Here is a 22,143-nt window from a genome sequence, read left to right as displayed (position 1 = left end):
ATATCGTTTTCTATCGCGATCCTCATGTGGAAAACACAAGACAAATGGCGGTGATTGAAGGAGCTTGCAAAGCGTCGTCAAAGTTCAAAATTTTCGAGCTTAATGCTCACCAGAAGCTTGCAATTAGAAAAGTTTTAGTCGAGAAAGAAGATGTTTTTATGAAGTTCATATATTTTGAACTGCGGTATTAAATACGTATGATGCACGATCCTTCGCAGTAGATAGCGCTATTTATGCAATAGCGAAAATCAGACCTGAAAAAAATCAGGTCTGTACGTAGATGTTTTTGTTAAGCTACCTACAGGATCCGGGAAATCGTTAATATATCAAGCACTCCCGCTCGTGTTTGACCATGTTACCGATGAAAGTGGTCATATTATTGTTATTGTTGTTGCGTTGTACCAACGTGCGGAAACACTCGATAATTCGGGCCGATTTCCTGTACCGGTGATAAGAAGCCACGAACATAACTAATCGGGTTCGCTCCAGCTAGCAGCGGACTGGCCAATGAGGAAGTACAAATAGACGTTGGCCGACCTAAACTGCAGTGTTCTCGAAGCCTTCGCCCGGTTTGTTGACGGCAAGCAGGCGCTTTTTTCCTCCTGATCTCCATCTGTAGGTCGAAACAAGCGTTTAGCCCTTGGCCTCGATAGAAAGGCGTCTTGCATTTCGTTTTGATTATTGATGTAATTTACTGTTTTTTATATATTCTGACTTTTATAATCTGTAGTAAACTCTTGAAGTAGTGCGAATAAAGAGTTTCAGTTCAGTTTTTAGCTTCTTCTACTTTCTCGGTTCTGTCCTCGTGTACCGGTTCACAAGAGCCAATACAAAAGACCAAACAATACACAATAGTTAACCGAGAACTCCTAAACAAAGAAAGAACAATGGTAATTCCCTTGTGAACCGGTACACCAGGACAGAACCACTTTCTCAGTTGCTCGCTGAAACTTTAACAACCGCTCAAACAATCTAGCGTTCGTGTCGTTGGCGTAGCAGTTGACGTCTATGTTAAGCGTAGATCCTATAATTTCAACGAAATTGTGAGAAGTTTTCCCAAAAATATATACTCTATCTTTACCAGGGCACAACGATGAACATGTGAAACATTTTGAGCTCTCATTAACAAATTTCTTCAGTGTTTCTCCCGACATGATAGCTAGATCATCTGCCACATCCACATTTTCGCGTGAAACCTTACATCATTCAGATTTTCTGGTATGTGATTGGTCTGTTCAATAGACCGCGAACAAACCGCAAGGACAATGAGAAAGGAATGTAGTTCGGATGTCAGCAGCCGTTCTTTTGGGGGAGCGTTGCGTGACATCCAAAAAAACGGATGCGAGGGAGACTTAGTCTCCCTCGCAGCCGTTTTTAGTCTCGTCACGCAACGCTCCTCCCCACAAGCTGGTGGGGAGGAGCGTTGCGTGACGAGACTAAAAACGGCTGCGAGGGAGACTAAGGGAGACTAGACCGCCACTGAATTTACTATTTACTTTGACAATGTTCCGATGAAAGGAATAATATGATGTCACAATGGGGAAAGACGCTGAAAATTATCGTTGGCTCAGCCGTTGTAGTTTGCGCATTGGCGGACGAAATTTAGTGAGTTTTAATCAAAATTTTTTTGGACTTTTCTTGCGCGATAGGTCTGAATTGTATTTTTTCTTTTTGTTTAGGATCTAAACTTAAACTTTCGGCATAAGAATTTTGTTATGAAGAACATCAATTTTCGACTCAGTAGCACCTTAAACATTAAAATTAAAAGTTTATATCTTGTCCGCCATTTAAAAATACAGTCGCAGCTGCAGTAAGCGGTCTATCGAGATCCAGTCTCGCTCAGATCTACAGAAGCGAGCAAACCTTGGGGGCAATTAGTTTCCGCTTTACTGCGTCGCCAGGAGATTGCAACGATCGAAGAAAATTTGAGAAATCGTTTGAGAATTTGCTTGGAATGACTCTCTCGCCATTTGTGTTTCTCAGGAGATGCTCCCCTCTTCGACTAGGACGATTCTGTTGCAAGCGATGTTTCAGAATTCGCCAAGGTTTAATCGTAGTAAGTGTGCTTGGGTTAATGTATCTTACGATAAATGCCCCACCAGAAAACTTACACGGCGAGATATTTAAAGAAGACAAGGGTAGTATCGACAATCAAAGCTTTACAGTCAAGGCAGGGTATTTGAATGTCCACACATGGTTTGGGATATGTGGAACAGCAGTTGATAATTTGAGATTATGGCCTCATTTTCCGTATCTACCGGATAAGCGTTCTTCTATTTCGAGATTTCGAAGAACTCAAGACCATGCTTCAAACAACAATGGCGAAAGAATTTTTGGTTTCGTCCACCCGCATAGCGGCGGTGCTTACCAATTTGCCATCACTTCAGACGATGCGTCGGAGTTATGGCTGAGCTGCAATGAAAGTGTTGCGTTTAGTGAAATAATCGCCCGTGTTTACTCTCCTAGTGAGTCTGCTTGGACTGAAGAAGGAGACTACACGAAATATCCTGAACAAATATCTAAAAAGATTACCCTTCAAGCCAATAAGAGATATTACATCGAGACTTTGAGTAAGCAAGGTTCAGGTGCAGCTCATGTGGCTGTATATTGGTCCTTCAATTCTTCAAAGTTCGAAATTATATCTTCAAAGTTTTTGTCGAATTTTTCCGAAAGCAAGAGTCATGAATCTTTTCCTTCGCACGCGGGAAAACAAGAAGACATTTCGATTCAAGAGAAAGGCGATTCATTTTATTTCAATCGTCTCCCATTGTTGGATAGAAAGGTATACATTAGTTATCTTCCAACATGTCCGTACAGTCCAAGCTTTTTGGTGCGAAGAAAACTCGGGACACATGAGGCGGCGTGGAAATGGATGGCAAAGGAATCATATGTTTATCCAAAGGATGATACTGACATGATCAGGAGTATTTCTCCACCATACTGGACCAAACCTAATCCTCTTACTAATGAGAGTACAGTTGAATCAGTCGTCAACAAGTTTGTTACAGTGAGCTCCTTGCAGTCAAGGTATGATTACGTTGCTAATTTCTTCATCAGCCAATCTTTCGAACAATTGCGCTAGATACGTATGATGCACGATCCTCGCGGTAGAGAGCGCTATTTATACAATAGCGAAAATCAGACCCGAAAACAATCAGGCCTGTACGGGATTCGAACCACTGACCTCTGCGATACTAGTGCAGCGCTCTACCAATTGAGCTAACAAGCCAACTGGAAGCAGGCCGTTAAGTTGATTCGTAATAAACCCGTGATGATAAATCAGATATGATGAATACATGAAGTTCATATATTTTGAACTGCGGTTATAGATACGTATAGATATCCAGTTGGCTTGTTAGCTCAACTGGTAGAGCGCTGCACTAGTATCACAGAGGTCAGTGGTTTGAATCCCGTACAGGCCTGATTTTTTCAGGTCTGATTTTCGCTATTGCATAAATAGCGCTCTCTACTGCGAGAATCGTGCATCATACGTACCTATAACCACAGTTCAAAATATATGAACTTCATGTATTCATTATAAATGGCGCTAGAGTTGATTGTTGCTAACTACTCTCATACGGTGGAAACCTGGACGGCTCGTTACGAAATTCTACGTCTCATTTATGAAAATTCTGCATTTTTATAAGCAGCATTCAGATATTCAATCATGATCCGGCTCAGTGGGCTTTGTTTATAGTTGTTCTCAAATTTTATTGGGTGCTGATATCATGTGGTCAATTTATTGACACTTCTCAAAAATTCGGAAAACAATAGCATCACGCAGGCTCTCAATATTATAAAATGCTGTAACCTTAAGGTTACTTCCCTTCAGAGGCCAGAAAAATCGCTTTTTCTTTTATTGGACTGGGCTTAACCTCAGAATACCGGGCCACTCAGTTACATGTTATTAAATAAGAATAGTGTCTATTTTGCCATGCCCCGTTCTTCAGAGCCTCCCGACACATGAGGTGGACGGGTATTTTGAAGCTGCTCCATTGAGCCTCCGACTTATTTAGGACTAAATTGAAGTTAGACAATCTACCTAACGTTTACAAAAAGAAAAATTTAAAAATCTCAAAAAGCGGTTCTGTCCTCGTGTACCGGTTCACAAGAGCCAATACAAAAGACCAAACAATACACAATAGCTAACCGATAACTCCTAAACAAAGAAAGAACAATGGTAATTCCCTTGTGAACCAGTACACCAGGACAGAACCCAAAAGCATTCGACTTATTTAGGAAAACGTATTTCCAAATAAAAGTCAAGAAGTCAGGAAGGTGACATAAACTCGTGAATGGGCGAACCCCCTAGGGGAATATTCGCATATTTTGTTTACATCGCGACTTGACAAAATTCACACGTGAAAGGCCTGAGGACGAAGGAATAAATGTGTTACAGATGAAGGGTTGTTCAGAGGTTTTCAACGTAGTGCCAGTGGTGCTTTTTAATGTCTTATCTAATTGCAAGTTGTGACCTCAGTCTAAGTGCTCTTATCACGCCTTTGAGGTTACGCTACGATAGATTGCTACGAAGTTGGTGGGCGTTTGGTCAATTTTTCCATGTCTACAATGACAAAATCACAGAAGCTGCCACAACGATTGGACTAGTCTTACATTAAAGGAGATTTTCACGGACTCATTACTTACAGGATTTATCTATTTTCGAGTATTCGGATTAGTAGTACTTTACACTAGCGGGGCATTCGAATCCTCAAGGGTTTACACGCATCAATAAACTCTTTTCAAACCAGATTTTAAGCATGACTGTCGTCCCAAAATAGTTCAGAATGGATCCGAATGTCACAACAACTGTCCACAAGTTCGACATCTCATAAAGTGGAAATTCTTCTAAAGTCAGGGAAAAAGACACCAAATAAAAATTTTGAGTAGCTTTTCCAAGCGCCCAAAAAGGTGGAACACATTTTTTGAGTAGGTGTCTGTAACTAGCGGCAGATTTTCCCGTAAAGTAAGGGAAAAGGCTTTGAGTAAAAGCACAAACAAGAAATTCTAAAAAGAACTCAGCTTCATTAAAAAATAATCGATAGCAGTGTAAGACGTACCGCACTTAAAGTATTCGGATACAAGTTTTAAGTTCTCACTCCAGAATCGTGGCTAAATCCGTTCAAGGATTATAAACATTTTATTACAGATTCGTCTTCAGGTGTGTAAACGGCATTACAAATCCGGTCCTAAAACGTTCCGAATTTCCGGGTAACGAGTCCAGTATGATTTCTTCTGATCTCTTGAGCTCCATCATGTTTGATGACTCAGTCAGGTTGACTTCTCATCTGAAAATTTTTAGTTACTTTTGTCCTCTTGCCGCTAGAGAAGCCGATAAATTCTAGTTGATTTAGGTTTCTAATCTTATCTTTTTCTTTAGTGGGTATTTTTTGAAAAAGATTCACAAAGTCATCCACAAGCCGGATCCCGAGAACGGTGATCGTTTCTTATTGAACCTTGAACTTGGCTCAAACAACACCAATCAAATATTTCGGCTGTCAGAGCACGTTTACCAGCCGAAAGGAAAAGACAACTTGTGCCTTCCTGATGGAATGAACTGGAATAACAGCGCTAAGGTCTACTTCATTCTACCTGTGAAGGATCAAGGAAAATGGGTGCAGCATTTTATTCATCAACTTACTGACGCCAGTCTATTAACCAATGACACGAATTTTCACGTAATGGTGATTGACTTTGAAAGTAAAGACATCGATATGGCCAAGGCTTTCAACACACCTCTACTCAGCAGTAGACATAACATCATTTCACTGACTGGTAAATTCTACAAAACACTTGCATTAAACAAGGCCGTCCAGTTTGTTCCCAATGCTTATGACATCATTTTCCTTTTCGATCTTCACGTTGATGTTCCAGCAGGCATCATGGACAGCGTGCGAATGGTAAGCACTGATACACAGTCGTTTGGATCTTGTAACTGATCGTTTCATTCCGATCATGCTTGGCGGAATAATATGTGTTGCTGAAGAACAAGTACTTCTTGTGCATTGTCGTAAATCGATTCGTAAAAACAAAGCACCGATAAGAGATCTGTTTGTACAATGTAACTACACAAATGCCTAATTGGGAAATTTGAGTTTGGGTATGTGTTCATAAAGCACCGCTCCCTCGTTTCATAACGCTCCAAAGCCTTTAGTAAGGGTTCCAAAACGGATCAGCTAGCAATATCCAAGCCTGGGTATTCCGTTCTTTACATTAACACATGCTTACCAGTTTTGTCCCATGCAATGCGAACGTCTTCTTCCAAGCCCCGATGGAGAGTTTTGAGCTTGTGAAGTAAGTCTAGTGGGATACCAAATCATGCCTCGGTCTTTATTCCTTTTAGAACACCATCGCAGGCCGGATGGCTTACTTTCCTGCTGTTGGTCGACTAGAGTGCGGCAGTTCTTCTGTAGAACACAGAGGCTTTTGGCAAATGAACGGCTACGGATTTTTGGCCATATACAAGTCAGACTGGGACAAATTTGGTGGTGAGTTTCAGTTTGTTGCATGTGAGAGGTAGATGCATGAAACTGTTTAGTCAATAGACTTCTTTATCTTCTTTTAGCAATTACTCCCTCTTTTCTTGAGATCTGATCAAGGTTCAAAGGCCCTTTTGTGGTGTTAAGAGCAAATCCGCGCAAAAATCAAACATTGCATGGCAAAGTTAAAAAACTTAAATTCGCTGTTCTTTTGCATACAAGTAGCCTTTAGAATGTATACAATTGCTGTGTAGTTTCTTCCTTGAAAAAATTATTTGCTTCCGCAAAAACGAAAACGCTTCGTTTTCAGTCCAGGGATCGATTTGGCGACACCGAACAGGTTTAAAACTGGTCATGATTCACTCGACTCGCGTATCAAAACAACTGCGCTAGAAAAAGCGATTCAAGTTCCAAGTTGTTGTATGACCTATAGTCTAAACACCGTGATTTATAAAGATTAGATTAATTCCAGTATTCAAGAGAAGTCAAAAGCTTATGGCTCTCCCGTGTTGCGTAAAACGGTAGGCGAAAAACGATAAATTTGAGCATGTGCCTAAGTTCAAAATTTCATAACATTACGAATGATAAAACTAGAGTTCATGAGCTTTCGGTAGATGTAAAGGTTAGTTTGGGGAAATGAATTAGGAATTTTTCACATTTTTTTGAAAATCGTGCAGAAAGACATAAAATCACGCCATCCTGTTGTGTACATGTGACCATCAAGACATTGATATAATAAAAATTAACATGGCTCCGATGCATATAGCAAAGTAAATATAATAACCTTAACTCAAATGTTGCCGTTTTGCCCATTCTGCGGTCTCCGAAAGTTTGACATCTGCACCGTCGCATTATGTTGCGGTTCGATCAAAATGGCTGCTCCTAAAAACGTCTAAACTTTGCAATTTGTGTTCCTTGTGTGCTTGATACGACGTGTTGGTGTTCTTTGCGACAAAATTCATTAAAACACTGATTGAGCCAACTATTTAAAGCTTATGTTCAGAGTTTTCTACTGTCGATCCTGTTCATCATTTATCCGCTGTTTGACATACTGTATGCAAATTTGTTTCCCTTGAAATCTATAAACAATTTGCATAGAGGCCTGTACGGGTCCGCAAATGATCCCGGGCCGCAAATGATCCCCAAATTGGACCGCAAATGATCTCCACCCCGAACCGCAAATGATCCCGACCAAAATATAACGAATGGCATGGATGCTGAAATAGTGTGGATAGGGAATTGGCGTGAACAGTGATTATCATGGCTCACAACTGGCATCTTTTCCACACTTTGTGCTGAATTTTTTTTATTCACTCTAACAACTGACAACTGACAAACAAAACTGCTGATTTGAAATGCAGGCCAGAAGTTTTGTTTTCTTTGCAACCAGAATCCCTCTAACAGATTTTCGTTAATGACGCAATATACGCCTCGTAGCTCTCCTCAGCTAAACATTGTTATTTTGGTGTTACAGTATCTTCAAATCAAATCTAATCAGTCCATTAGCGTCATACGACTGATAACAACGGCAGCAACAACAACAAGAACTTAATGATTTAGATAATAAGATTCCGTCTAACATATGCAGCGCTGCTTGCTTTTTCGTTGCCATGCGTGTCTTCAGCTAAATTTTTCTTACTAAAACTCCTCCAGGATGCAACTGTTGCAAAAAAACGCTGTCGTTTGAATAAACCTGTAACGCTCCACCTTCACCGCTCTGAAAGACACCGGGTGAGTAACAATCGAACTGCCTTCCACTTGTGGGGCAAATTTCTTTACTTATTTTCCCCTCGCCGTATTTCTGCTTTATTTCCTGAACAACTGTTAGTTGGGAATTCTGCGATGCTGTTGGTTCCAGGCTATGGTAATGAAGCTCAGCTATGGCCCAGCAAGGCCATATCCTCCCTCTGCGTACAATTTTTAACGAGGATGCTGAACAAAAGACTTTTATTTCCACAGGCAATCGGTGAAATCAACTGCAGAAATTTAATTTTTTTTTTTAACAGCTAATCATACTATGTGTGCATTTTAATTCTCTGTTGTCCTTGTGATTTTTACATGCTCGATTTCAATGAAATCACACGTGCACCGGAAGCATTGATCATACGCAACAGAAATGAAATCCGATTAAGCTTGCTCTCCAACGTTCCACACAATTAACAGAAGATTCGCAGCCCACGATCACAACAAATGTCTTTAGAAAATTATTGTACTTCGCTAAAGGTCTTGAAATGGACAAAGTCTTTGGCCCTTAAAGCGATGTGTGTTACTTGACAGAACGTCACGCAATGTCACAGATTTTCCGCAAAAATCGAAAATAATAAAACGTGTTTTCATATCAATCCATGCCATTCCTTATTTTTTAGCCGGGATCATTTGCGGTTCGGTGTGGGGATCATTTGCGATCCGGGATCATTTGCGGTCTGGGATCATTTGCGGACCCGTACAGATCGGCATCCGCGGCACAGATTTCGTGTGCCACGGAGCAACCGTCGCGCTGTTCGCTCCACGCTGATTGGATGATGGTAAACAATGCCCTGTTTCAAATCTCCTGTGAGAGGGGAGTCAGGGGCATATTCGCGCCGGCGATTCATCTACTGACTAGCCTGGTGCGAGGTTTATAGCGCGTCAGTAGATTGAATGACTTAACGGCGTAATTTCGTTCAGTCTGTTATGTTGAGAGATTTTACGCCGTTAAGCCTTACGCCGTTAACTAAAGGCGTAATTTCGTTCAGTCTGTTGTATATATTGGGAGATTTTATGCCGTTAACTAACGGCGTATTTTCGTTGAGTCTGTTATATATATTGAGAGATTTTACGCCGTTAACTAAAGGCGTATATTTCGTCCAGTCTGTTTTATTTATTGGGAGATTTTACGCGGTTAACTAACGACGTAATTTCGTTCAGTCTGTTATATTTATTGTGAGATTTTACGCCGTTAACTAACGGCGTAATTTCGTTCAATCTTTTCTTTATATTGGGAGATTTTACGTCGTTAACTAACGGCGTAATTTTGTTCAGTCTGTTTAAATTTATTGGGTTATTTTACGCCGTTAACTAACGGCGTAATTTCGTTGAGTCTGTTATATTTATTGGGAGATTTTACGCTGTTCAACGGCGTATTTCCGTTCAGTCTGTTATCAGTATATGTTGAGAGATTTTACGCCGTTAACTCACGGTGTTATTTCTTTTACTAAGTATTTGTGTTATATATATAGTAGTGATTATATTTAGTGTACGATTTTACGCTGTTAACTAACGGTGTTAAATCCTACAATATACAGACCGCGTTTGTGGCGTTAAATCTCACAATTTATTATATAGCTGTCTCACAAGGACTGGGGACTACCGAATTCACGAATTTGATTGGCTGAAATCAATATTGAAAGCGGTCTAGATTTTCCCATCTAGACCGGTCAAGAAAAATAAGGTACAAAGAATATAAAAATTGGCAGATAAGACAGAGCCATATAATAAACATCTTATTAACCGAGCTAGGTCGGTCTGTATGGAATAATCTTGACCTCGGTCGCTGGTACAGACCTCACTGCGTTCAGTCTGTACTGGCGACCTCGGTCAAGATTCTCCCATACAGACCTCCCGCTCGGTTAATAAGAACTAAATACAGACCGAGATAATCGCATAATTCGCCGTTATCTGATACGCCTCGATCTAGAAGCAGCGGAAATCGACACAACTGGTTCGCGAACGTTACTTTCTGTCGGTGGTTTCCTCTTGCGAGGCGACGCGCGAATCCAGAAAGATATCGAAGGTATGGCGCCAGGTTTTAGACATATTTTTCTCGCAAGAGTCTTTCTTAGATCTTCATTTCTAAAATGTCTGGAACAGACCTTTGTTGAGTCGGATATTTTAAAGTCTTTTCCTTCGACTCGCCTGATGGTCTGTATCCATTTCTTCTCCACTTTTTTTTCTTTAGGAAATTGGAAGTAGAACACTTTCGACCCATACTCTTCGCGATAGCCTTTTCTGGTGCATTCTGGAACACAGCAGTGTGTAGGCATTCCTTCCTATTCTGAAACGTGTATTCTAAGCGGTGATTGACCCCAATTGAGCATTATTGTCTTCACACAATAGCAAAAACTTGACCTAAAACCACTAAACCTGCGCTGTGTTTACGTCTGAGAGGCCTTTCTGCTCTCGTTTCCATGCAAAATCGTTACCAGTCCCGAGCGCCTTTGGCCATCATGAAGTCGTGTATCTGCTCTTTATTTTCTCACTACCTGTTCCAATTGATTTTATTCATTGACATCCTTAGGAATGAATACAAAGGACTACCAGTACAGCTGGGGAGGGGAGGACTGGGATTTACTTGACCGCGTGATGATGTTACCTGTGGAAGTGGAACGGATTAGGCATCCAGGCCTTTATCATCATTATCATCCCAAACAGAGAAAGTGGAATTAGTATGGTAACTACTGAAGCACACTTCTAAGCATAAATAACAAGGAAAAAAGAATACAGCAGGAGTCGTGGGAAGCTTATACAGGACCGGGTTTACACTGGAAGCTAAAATAACTTGGACATTTAGTCTGTGTGTTCAATATTCGGTTCGATTTTGTTATATATTAGTCTGAATTTCAGCTGTCTCTCCCCTTTACCCCAAGGGGGCGCTTGGGGTAAAGGGGAGAGACGGCTGAAATTCAGACTAGTTATATATATGAACATCTCCTTAATAACGCAATCGAATTTACCACAATAATGCGCAAGCATGTGGAAAAGAGGTGCTGCAGTCTCTTGCCACTGGTTTCTAGACGGAGTTTACTGTCCGCCTGCGCGCCCCAACGGGTCTCCACGCGCATCATACGTCCTACATCACACAGGGAACTTAAACATAACACGATTTTGGTTTGACAACCGAGGGTCTTGCTTCTTGCAGCTTGAAATCTCCAATGAGCCCCGATTTGCAAATACAGGACAGATAGCACTGTTTTAATTAATCCTTGATCTGTGAGCTGCAGGATTCATTCGCTTGTAAAGATAGATGGAGCTACTTGTGTGATGGCTGTATACGAATAGAACCATGGCGACTACCCAGAACATTAACGTTGGAGCCGAATATTTAATTCTCTTTGAAGGAAAAAAAGGACGGATATTGAATTCGGCTTCAGGTCTAGCCTTGCTGCGACGATTTACGGACAAATAACTGAGGAAAAATAGCAATTCATTCGTTGATCACGGGATCCAACTCAAGAGTGTATGAGCATTGTCATTGATTTTTTCTTAAACGAACAGGCATCAAGGAAAAGCAATTTTATACAACCAATAAAAAACAATTTAAACAAAATATTCATAGCGAAATTTCTATGCACCGTTTTACAAACTGATTTAAACCTTCACACTAAATTCAACCCATGCCGAAATCGAATAAAGGAAACCAAATCTTCCAGACACTCTGTCTGTTTGCTACGCTCAAAAGGCACTTTAAAAACTCTGTAAAAGTTACAATGTTTTAACCAACGAGCTATACTTAGATGCCATACATCTGTAGCACGCTGGTGAGGAAAATTGGCCGTCAGTCCAACTATTAATACATGTCAAAGTTGCTGTGTGTGATGTGCATTTGCTGAGGTCAACAGAAAGGTGCCTAAACAAAACACGGCCCGTTGAGAGGGGTTGCAATCTTCTCGCAATACTTTTTCAACTTTTTTTTTTTTTACATAAAATAGCTAAACTTAAGCTGTAAACATCTCAGTATTTGCGAGCTGCACAACTAAAAAAAAGGAACGAACATCAAAGTACAATTGTATCGTAGGAACAAGCACACGCTACAGAGTTTTACGTGACGATTTTCCAAACATTTTCCACCAGGTAATGTCTCTGCAGAGTCTACATATCCGCTCGTGTGAGGACTTCAAACGTGAATTTAATACTCTTCCACGAATCGGAGAATGCACACAGTTACGATGATTCCTACAAGCTGAGAATGAAAATGAAAACAAAAACAAAAAAAAAAACCAATACTGTACATCAGCTTCGTAAAAGAAAAATCTACCGTAATTTACATCAAATCTAGAGGCCAACCCTACAGTTGCTTTATGCAGAAATATTCTTGTACTGATCCCTTCTTAATTCATACAAGTACAGTTTGTGAATGGATTAATTACATTGCACTGTCAGCTAATTCTAGATCTAAACTACTCGATCTTTTAAAAAACTATATTCACAGCTACATTGATAGTAAATTGATGACACTGTGAAAATCCAACAGAGTAATACAAAAATAACTCAAGTACATGAATGTAATAATGGTCACGGTATATAAACATGTCAGGTCGGCATCTCAGCTGTATTCACGGCAGCCCCGACAAGATGACAAAAGATTTGCTTGATTTGAAAACTAACAGCAGTTGCAGCCAGTTAACTAACCTGAAGACAAGCCACTCCTATTCCAACAATTGCAAGAATGAAGAAATGTTCTCGAAAGAATTCCTCTACTTGTGTCAAACAACCCTAAAAAAAGACATTTGACTTCTGGAAATCCACCATAACAACATATCAACACAACCAAAACTAAAGGAACTGCGGATAATCTCTAATTCAAAGATAAATTTAAAATTTACAACGCATGAAACAGTTTGACTAAATCTAACACATTAAGCAAAAAATCCACTCTTGTCTTCTGAAGGAACGGCAAATTGTGTTGACTGAACCAAGAGGTGTAGAGTTCGTTTTATCGATTGTTGAAAGACTTATTCCTTCTGCCAGAGATCTTTTCCCTTTAACTGAGTGGCAGAAATGAATGTAAGTCTAGTTTCATACTTTGCTAGGGGTAAGAGGGACGAGTGAGTGTTAATCAAATCCTCACTGATGATTTGAGTTCATATCGTTATTCAAAAATCCTCCGCAATAATGTCAAAGCATATGTAAACAGAGCGCCCTTTACAATGTACCTCATTATTGATATTTGATGGATGCATCCTTTTGCCACACCCCTCAGATACAGTTTTACAGCATGAGTCAGGGACAACATTCTCATTTCCATCCCTTTGCTGCCACGATGTACCATTCCAACTCTTTCCACCAGTGTCACCACAACATCGGTTCTGAGGTGAGAAAGGAGTAATCAAGTGTTTAAATAAATAATTTACAATCATTTTCATGTCATGAAAATGAAAAGATTGCACAAAATGTTTATGTAGTACTTGGCATTAATTTTTATTAAGAACCTGACCAACCTCTTGTTGCAGTGTATCAATTGAATTTGTGACAGCATCGTTCACACCATACTGCTGGTTCATTTTATCCTTTATTGACGTTTGTATCTCATCTTTTATCTATAAACAGAATGAACAAATACTAATGTACACATAGATGTATTTCTGACACCTCTCCAGTATGGTCTTGTGACTGTGGCAATCGTAACTTCTCAACACCACAATTACTGATGAAAAAAAAGGCGAGTTATTGACGGTGAACGATGTGGGTTGAAACTTAAAAGTAATAAATAAATACAAAATTACAACAATTGTTTAAGTAAAGGTGATAGGAAAGAAATACGCTGAGCCAACTTGAAACAATAATACTTACATTGTTACGATTACTGCAAAACTGCGTTTGACGAAAAAACACTGTCCGAAGACGAAAGGAAGAATAAAGGAACCCAACGAATATATGAAATTCATATGTCTGAACTGCGGTTATAGAAACGTATTTGTGCACGATCCTCGCAGTAAAGTGCACTATTTAAGCAATAGTGAAAATCAGACCTGAAAAAATTCAGGCCATCATCTTACGGGTTCATGTAGAATTAATTTGATGATCTGCTCCCGGTTGGCTTGTTAGCTCAATTGGCAGAGCGCTGCATTAGTATCGCAGAGGTCAGTGGTTCGAATCCCGTACAGGCCTAAATTTTTTCAGGTCTGATTTTCACTATTGCTTAAATAGTGCTCTTTACTGCGAGGATCGTGCACAAATACGTTTAAATAAAGGAACCACTTGAAAGCGAACTGCGACTAGCGTGACTACCGAAAAAGATGGGCCCTGAACAGAGAAAACTAATTTTATATAATGCACGAAAAACTAAAATTAGTGCATGCGAGAACGACCAACTGAAAGTGCAATTGACGCCAATAATTGCTAAAGAAACAATAATGAACGAAAGTATGCGATGTGGAAAACAAGAGAAGCTAACTAACCGGTGAAAAAACACTAATAGACGACGAGAAACAGCAACGACACTTAAAGGGACACCATAATTAATTATTGACTACATTCCGCACGCTAAGATCTTACAGGTCTGTCTCAAGAGTAGAAGCTGCTTGCAGTAAAGAACAGTCTACACATTGTATCACAACGAAAAAAGGCTGTTGTCAAAAGATGGCTACGTTAACAGCAACAAAAAATAGGTCCGCAATGCGTACGTGTGTGGCCTACGAAATTGAGCTGCTTTTTAATATCTGGTGTCTTATTGGGTTTTAATTAGAAGAGCTAATATCTGATTACAGTCAGATAGTTTTCAATATTGTTCCTGTTCGTTGATAAAACAAGATCACTAGCATGCAATAATCCTGAAATGTTCATTTTCAAGACGAGGGTTAATGGCCAAACTTGCAATTGAGGTCTCATTTTGACAATAAACACCCCAAGGATGCACAAGTAACCTGAGGATTTTAGGAACTAAATGAAACGTCAGCATCATCTCCCATGGTGGCCTGCTAGACTCAGTCACGATTTTGTTTAGGTAACGAAGTGGAATTGAGTTCTGAAGTTTGTAGGTTGGTTGTCTTTTCCAAGGCAAGTGATATGAAATTAACTCTAAGGAAGCATTTCACATGAATATTTTTAGCATCTTGTGTACCAGTAAATGAGGAACGAGTACTAAACTTTCCAGAAGGGCCGGGACTTTCGGGAAATGATGTAATCTACCCTAGAAGCCATTGGGAGCTTGATTTGGTTTGAAGGTATGACTAATTTTGGACGAAACTACATGTAAAGTAACACAATGCTGAGCATAGGTTTCTATTGTCCATTTCGGCACAAAGTTCTATTCTCAGTTGGTTGAGAGCAAATCATTTACTATAATTATTGTATTTGGGTTTTGTGGGACTGTATTTTCCATAAAGAACACAGAAGAATTTAGTTGAGGTAGGTGGATATGGGGTTGTAAATGAAAGAATTTAGGGAAAAAAGATAGGTGCCTAACAGGATCAGAACACAAGCAATATTTTAATGAATCATATGTTAAATAGTACTCTGTAGTAACATTACTTTTTAACATTGTGAATAATTTTTCCTACTAAGAATTACAATTGAGCTAGAGGTTTTATTCAATAGTAAGTTCAATAGAGATAGAGTGTCACCATAATATATTTCAGGAACAATTATCAGAGATATCACTTAAACACAACAGAGTTCAAGGTACAGGCAAGCACATGATGGTATCATATGATTTAAAGTACCAGAATCTTTCAATTGAGCTAACCGCCTCCCGGTTAGCTCAATTGGTTAGAGTGCTGGACTGTTGTACAGGAGGTCGAGGGTTCAAGCCCCGGCCGGACCAACACTCAAGGTCTTAAAATAACTGAGGAGAATGTGCTACCTTTCTATAATATCAAGAAATGGATAGACATTCTAGTCTTCTCGAATAAGGATGAATAAACCATAGGACCCATCTCCTGCATCTTTAATTAGATCGTTTGATTAGGCAGGGGACATTAAAGAACGGACATCACGAGATTACTGTGACGTGGGGGAGGGGTCGCCTTTGTTGATTGTAAACTGCCACCGGCAGTCTGGTAAAGTCCCCCGCACAATATTGTAAAGCGCATTTGATCATATGCAAATGTTAATCTGCATCCTCTAAATGTCAATTCGTGTTAATTCGTGTTAAGTTTTCTTATTGTTGTTATTTCATGCCAGTGTGCTTCCCAAATTCAAGCTATGTGAGACATGAAATGAATAGGTGAATAAATAAATCAGATTGTGCCATGACTTGTAAATTTCGTTTATTCATAATTATTTTTAGTTTAATTCTGTGTGTGCATGTGCGTGTGTGTGTGTGTGTGTGTGTGTCCCAACCTTAATATTGTAATTCATTCTATGTAATTTGGCTTCCTAGCCCGTGTGTGTGTGTGTGTGTCCCAACCTTAATATTGTAATTCATTCTATGTAATTTGGCTTCCTAGCCCTGTTAACCTTCAAGTTATTTTAGGAAGCCAACACCCTCTTAATTTTAAATTCTATTTGATGTTAATTTAACCTTCCCAAGAATAAGGGTTAATAAAGTTGTTGTTGTTGTTGTTGTTGTGGCTACACACTTTGTGTAAGCCACATAATGACAATAATTTATGAAATCCTTTTATAAAATTTAGTAAAGTTTAAAGCAAATCCAAACTGCTGAGATCTTAATTTCAATGTGTTTTGTCCAACTTAAATTGTACTTAATTAAGAGAGGTGTGATTGACAGAGGTTGAACTGTTTTTGTGATGCTATTCCATAACTTGTGACAAACATAAGTTAAGCTTCCTCTGCCTCTAGAAACCTTCATACAATTATTTATAATTTTACCATGCAGATCAAACATCCAAAAAAGCCTGTATGGCGTACATCATGGAGTGCAAATTGAAGAGGATTTGTGAGGTGAATAAAAGATACTGTTAATTCATACCTTAAATCATCTACAACTACACAAAAAGGTATCTTCTATTCTGACTAAATGTTTAAGTGCAACTTCCTTTCATCTCCAAACACTCAATGGCTATGCTCCCTTGAAAAATGTTGAGTCTTAAGTATTACAATTTACTACTTTTAGAAATTAGTTGTTTTTTTTTTTTTTTGTTTTTTTTTAATATGAACTTTATTCAACACATATCGGTTAGAAATGATACTACTTACAAAAAATACTATAAATAGAAACGCACTTAAGATACACTATTTACAAAAGGAATGGTTACTTACATTTACACTACCAACGGGAGAATCTCCACTACTTACATGATATTTGCTTAATACACATACACCCCCAAAAAAAGAAATAACTAATTGTACTTATGTCCATAAATTTGTTTTCTGTACTTACAATTACTTGACTTAATTCCTTACTAAAACAAGATTGATTAGTTACATTTACTTATGAAACATTGTTATAGGATATTATTTACTCTGTTCAAACTATTTAATTAATATGCTATTTACACTATTGGTTTAAGGCTAGAGAAGCATTCACTAGCAATACTGTACAAATTATAGTAAATTTTCAACATGAAGTTTAAGGCTGGAGTAATTTCTTAATAAATCATTAAAGTCACACCTTTTCGAACTTAGTTTTTGGCAATATAAGAAGTATTTGGCAAAGAGTAAGCAATGGTTGAATTTAGGTAGTTTTTGTAATTTCCATTATGCAACATTCCAAAAAGTTTCTTGGCAAATGTTGGTGAATATTTCAAATTGTTTGGAGGAAAATAACTTTATCAAAGAAGGACTTAGCCTCTTCACACTCAACAAAGGAATGCAAAATGGAGTCGGATTCATTGCAATAAAGACATTTACACTCTGTTTCAAATGCAAAGCCATATAGCTCTTTCCTGGTGACTATTATTCTATGGAGTAATTTGTAATTAAATTCTCTAAGTTTATTTTCTTTGCATGTTTTGCTTATCTTAGTGAAAGCTAGGTTCCAATTAAAAAATTTTCCAGGTTAAGATCTTTTTGCCATTTCTTTTGACCGGTGGGTTTGATTTTGGTTGCATTAACATACAGCCAGTAGTAATCTTTGCCATTCATTTTTGTTAAATCTATGACAATGGAGTCAGAGAGTTTGTAGGGAGTGCTACCTAAGAAATTATTCATTTCAATGGGAGGTATGGTTCTCCCCTTCTCAAGTAGATATTTTGGTATCGCTGAAAGAACTTGAAGATGATTTAAAAAATTACATTTGATATTATATCTTTGTTGAAATGTTTGAAATGATAAGAATTTTCCATTGCAATCGAGAAGATCCTGAATTGATAAGACCGCCTTTTCTGACCAATTTGAGTAGAATATTGAATTTCCATTGATCTTAATGTCCTTGTTGTTAAACAAAAGCAGGTCTGACTAGTAGTTAGGTCTATGTAGGGTCTATAGTTCAAGAAAGTTCATCAGGATTTGCCTGTAAAAAAGTGGAAGGCTGGATTTTGCTAAAAGCTTATTGTCATAATTACAGTGAAGGAGAAAGTTGAGACCACCAAACTTTTCAAATAACTGATTCCGGATTGATTTCCAAGTCTCAGGCGAGTATTGATTGACTGTCAAAAGTCTAGATATCCAAGCTAAATTTAAAGACTTAAACAGAATTTTGATGTTTGGAGCACGTAAACCACCTTTGGAATAATCTTGGTACACAACATCCATTTTTATTTTGTCTTGTTTGTTATTCCAGATAAAATTAAAGATAGCACTCTTAATTGAGGGAATGTAGGTATTAGGAATTGTGAGCATCGAGGCCGTGTACATCAGATGAGAAATACCCAAACATTTCACAATGAGGCATCTACCGAGCAAGGACAGGCCACGGACCCTTCGATGTCCAATTTTGTTTTCATGTTTTCCTTATTGTTTTTTTTTTCTCATTAATAAGATATAAAAGTTCCTGGGGCTCTTACTGGATCAGTTGTCCACTTAAGTCCAAAAGGCTTGGAGTTGTTAAATCTCCAGGGACCTAACCATATAGCTTTTGTCTTTTCCACCTTTAGTGAAAGACGCAACGTACTTCCGAATTGATCAACCAGTGTTATTGCGTTTTGTACCAAATTTAAGTTTCTTGGAAATAGCATTGTGTCATATCTGCAAATTGACTGACTTAATGGTCACACAAGGTCACAAAATTTACTACTTTTAGAAATATTAGTTAAATTACCTTGGAAGAGTAGACAAATGCCAGAATCCCAATTGTTAATTCCAGAATGAAAATCAAGATCACCATCACTAAAAACTGTAAAAAATGAAGACAATGGTAAGTTATTTAATATGAATAATTATTGATCAAAATCTTTGGGTGGTCTAAGCAAAAACAACAAAACTTTTTGTACAGAATTACAAGGGGAACATCCCGTATAATATCAACAAGAATTATACAGTACAGTCGAACCTCGATTATCCAGACTCGTCGGGACCTCGGTAAATAGCCCAGATAATAGAGAGTCCGGATAATCGAAAATATGAATATTTATGAGGTAGAAATGTAAACAAAAGTATACAGCAAAGAAAACATCATTTTAATTGTGAAATCTACACAGTCTGTATGTATTTACACTGAATAAAAACTTTCAGTTCAAGTATTTACAAAGGTCTAAAATGTTCAACCACGTTTGTTTGCTTCAAAGAGTTGTAGCTTGATCGCATTGCGAAGTCCATCATTCGTCTTAGCTGCATTAACTGCACAGGGTCAATATCGTTCTGTGATTCCATCCACGTCGAGTATTTTTTGAAACATTGCGATGCCTCTTTAGTCGATATTAGTTTCTCGTCCTTGCCCTTGTCTTCCTCATCGCTACAAACACTTTCGCTTTCCGTCGAATCTCCGACAACAGTGGCTAAAATCTCTTCATCAGACATTTACAGTGAATTCAGGAGCTCGTTTTCCAGCTGATTAAGCTAGTCTTTCGCATCACAAGCATTAGGCATTTCTTCACTGTCAAGTTGTTGTACATGTTCCAACATTTCAACCATGGACTCAGCAATATTATCCTCTCTGAATTCGGGCTGTGAATTTGACTTGATTTTGTCCAAATTTTGAAAAGCACACAAGATAATATGCTGTTTCAACAGTCTTTTGAAAGGATTATCGGGCTTTTTGCGACTTTGAGTTTTCACGATCACAACTAATTAATATTCATGAGAAAATTGGGACCAGAGAAAAAAGTCCAGATAAACAAATAGTCCGGATAACCGAGGTCCGGATAATCGAGGTTCGACTGTAATGAATCTCCATTCCATACTTTTAATGGTTAAATTTCCTTTGACCGCCACAAGGTCCCAGCATAGGCAGACACTTGCTAGAAAATTCCACCTAGTTCTTATAAATCTCCTAACAATTGCATGATTATCAACATACTAGAAAAACATTTCATTTCTATCTAAAACTTTACAAGCACCCCCAGTTAACCTTTAAGTTGCATAACCCTTAATTTTATGACACAAAAGTAAAGTAATAGAAACTCACTGAAATTAAGAAAAACCGATTTTCCTTGGCTGCTCCTAAACATCCCACAATTCCTACAATAATGACCACAACTCCAGCTGCAATCATAAGACCAGGGACAATGACATATATATCAGTATCCAGCAAGCTCTGATAATCACTTTTGTACACCATGATCCATATTCCAACTCCCATAATACCAAGTCCTGCAAGCTGACAACAAATAGAGAATTATGGATTAAAATTAATCTGTGACAGGAGAGTAAACTTCACCAAAACAGAGCATCCATTATGATGTCCCCTTTGGTGAGTAACTTTTGAGTATACTCAAAATCAATAAAGGATGCAGCTTAAGGGAGTTCTTGTGTGCCACAAGGTGCTTCTAGTTTATTATAGCGATAACAGTTAGAAGGCGAGGAGACCCAAGAAGCCACCAGGCTTATGGGAGAGCCACCTCACTTACAATAATAAATTAAGTAAAGAAAAAGTGCTGCGAATGTGCGGCTTGGCCAATTCAGTGATTATTTAAGTAAAAACTCTTGCAATTTCGTCTTAAAGCTGAGAAAGTTTGACGAACGAGTGACTGAAATAGGGAGAGAGTTCCAAATTTTAGGACCTTGGTAGAGAATTGTAAACTGCTTGATATTTGTACGGCACAAAATAATTGATGCGTTCGATAATAACTGGCTGTTCTGGGACCATAGTTGTGAATTTGGCTATTCCTTAAAAAAAGATCGAGAGGCAATGGGGGCAATAAGTTATTTTTTAAATAAAACATAAATTTAGCGATTTCAAACGTATTGACTTGGAAAATATCTAAAATTCCTAGTTTGGAGAATAAAGGGAATAAAAAAAAAGCTACGGTTGAAAAACCACAACATGCTTTGGAAGGAACTTCATTAAGTCACGGAAAGGAAATAAAAGGCAGCTGTTGTACAGGCGATGAATAAACACATCATCTTAAGGGTAAAACCTAAGCTTATTTTGCGACGAACTTCGTTGTCTGGAGGACTAGCTCAGGCAAAAAGATAAGGGGAATTAACTATGTTCTACATGAATGATTACTCGTATTTAAAAATACCACATTAGCAAGACATCTACAAGAAAAACCAAATACGATTATGCTAAGCTGATCTTACTCGAGAGGTTGGGCTGCTGGTTGGCTGATCACAATCACTTACCCAAAATAGGAAACTGAACACGAAAAACAACGTCTTCATGCACACGATGTTACAAACTCCTTCATTTCTCGCCTTCATCATTAAACAGCGCGATAAAATGAGAACAGACAAAACCACAAGCAAGCACAGCCGCAGGAAATCAGTAAATCTCAAGAATTTTGATTTTACTATTGATTAATGCTGAAGTTCATAAACATCAGAAGTAGGCGTGAGGGCCGCCATGTCATACAACAGCCAATCAAACAACACATCCTATTCACGTGACAGCCATGGAACTCATGGCTTTCGGAAAAGAAGGAGCGCTGGACAAGGGTGAAATTTTAAACAGGGAATTGTAACAAAC

The 22,143-nt window shown here is 38.5% G+C and overlaps 2 protein-coding genes across 3 annotated transcripts; one reads left to right on the top strand and one right to left on the bottom strand.

The window, feature by feature from the left end:
• The first annotated feature begins 1,855 nt into the window (after positions 1-1,855).
• LOC111321881 (beta-1,4-N-acetylgalactosaminyltransferase 3) lies at positions 1,856-12,154 on the top strand. 2 transcript variants are annotated; one of them, XM_088735623.1, is made up of 5 exons: positions 1,856-3,027; positions 5,381-5,900; positions 6,344-6,488; positions 8,133-8,210; positions 10,756-10,894. In XM_088735623.1, the coding sequence occupies exons 1-4, from the start codon at positions 1,955-1,957 to the stop codon at positions 8,168-8,170; spliced, it is 1,776 nt and encodes a 591-aa protein (XP_088591749.1). In that variant the 5' UTR covers positions 1,856-1,954; the 3' UTR covers positions 8,171-8,210; positions 10,756-10,894. The 2 variants fall into 2 exon arrangements, with proteins under 2 accessions (XP_088591749.1, XP_022780606.1); XM_022924871.2 differs by lacking the exon at positions 8,133-8,210 and having other exon boundaries at positions 1,864-3,027; positions 10,756-12,154.
• LOC111321882 (CD151 antigen) lies at positions 11,736-21,986 on the bottom strand. Its single transcript, XM_022924872.2, has 7 exons — positions 21,801-21,986; positions 20,641-20,832; positions 19,336-19,410; positions 13,676-13,774; positions 13,391-13,543; positions 12,867-12,950; positions 11,736-12,417 (listed from the first exon to the last, which is right to left on the bottom strand). The coding sequence occupies exons 1-7, from the start codon at positions 21,879-21,881 to the stop codon at positions 12,364-12,366; spliced, it is 738 nt and encodes a 245-aa protein (XP_022780607.1). The 5' UTR covers positions 21,882-21,986; the 3' UTR covers positions 11,736-12,363.
• Positions 21,987-22,143: the final 157 nt, after the last annotated feature.

This window comes from Stylophora pistillata, chromosome 10 (assembly GCF_964205215.1).
Source record: "Stylophora pistillata chromosome 10, jaStyPist1.2, whole genome shotgun sequence".
NCBI lineage: Eukaryota > Metazoa > Cnidaria > Anthozoa > Scleractinia > Pocilloporidae > Stylophora > Stylophora pistillata.
Note: the sequence above shows the minus strand (reverse complement) of the source record. Positions and strands in the feature narration are given on the sequence as shown.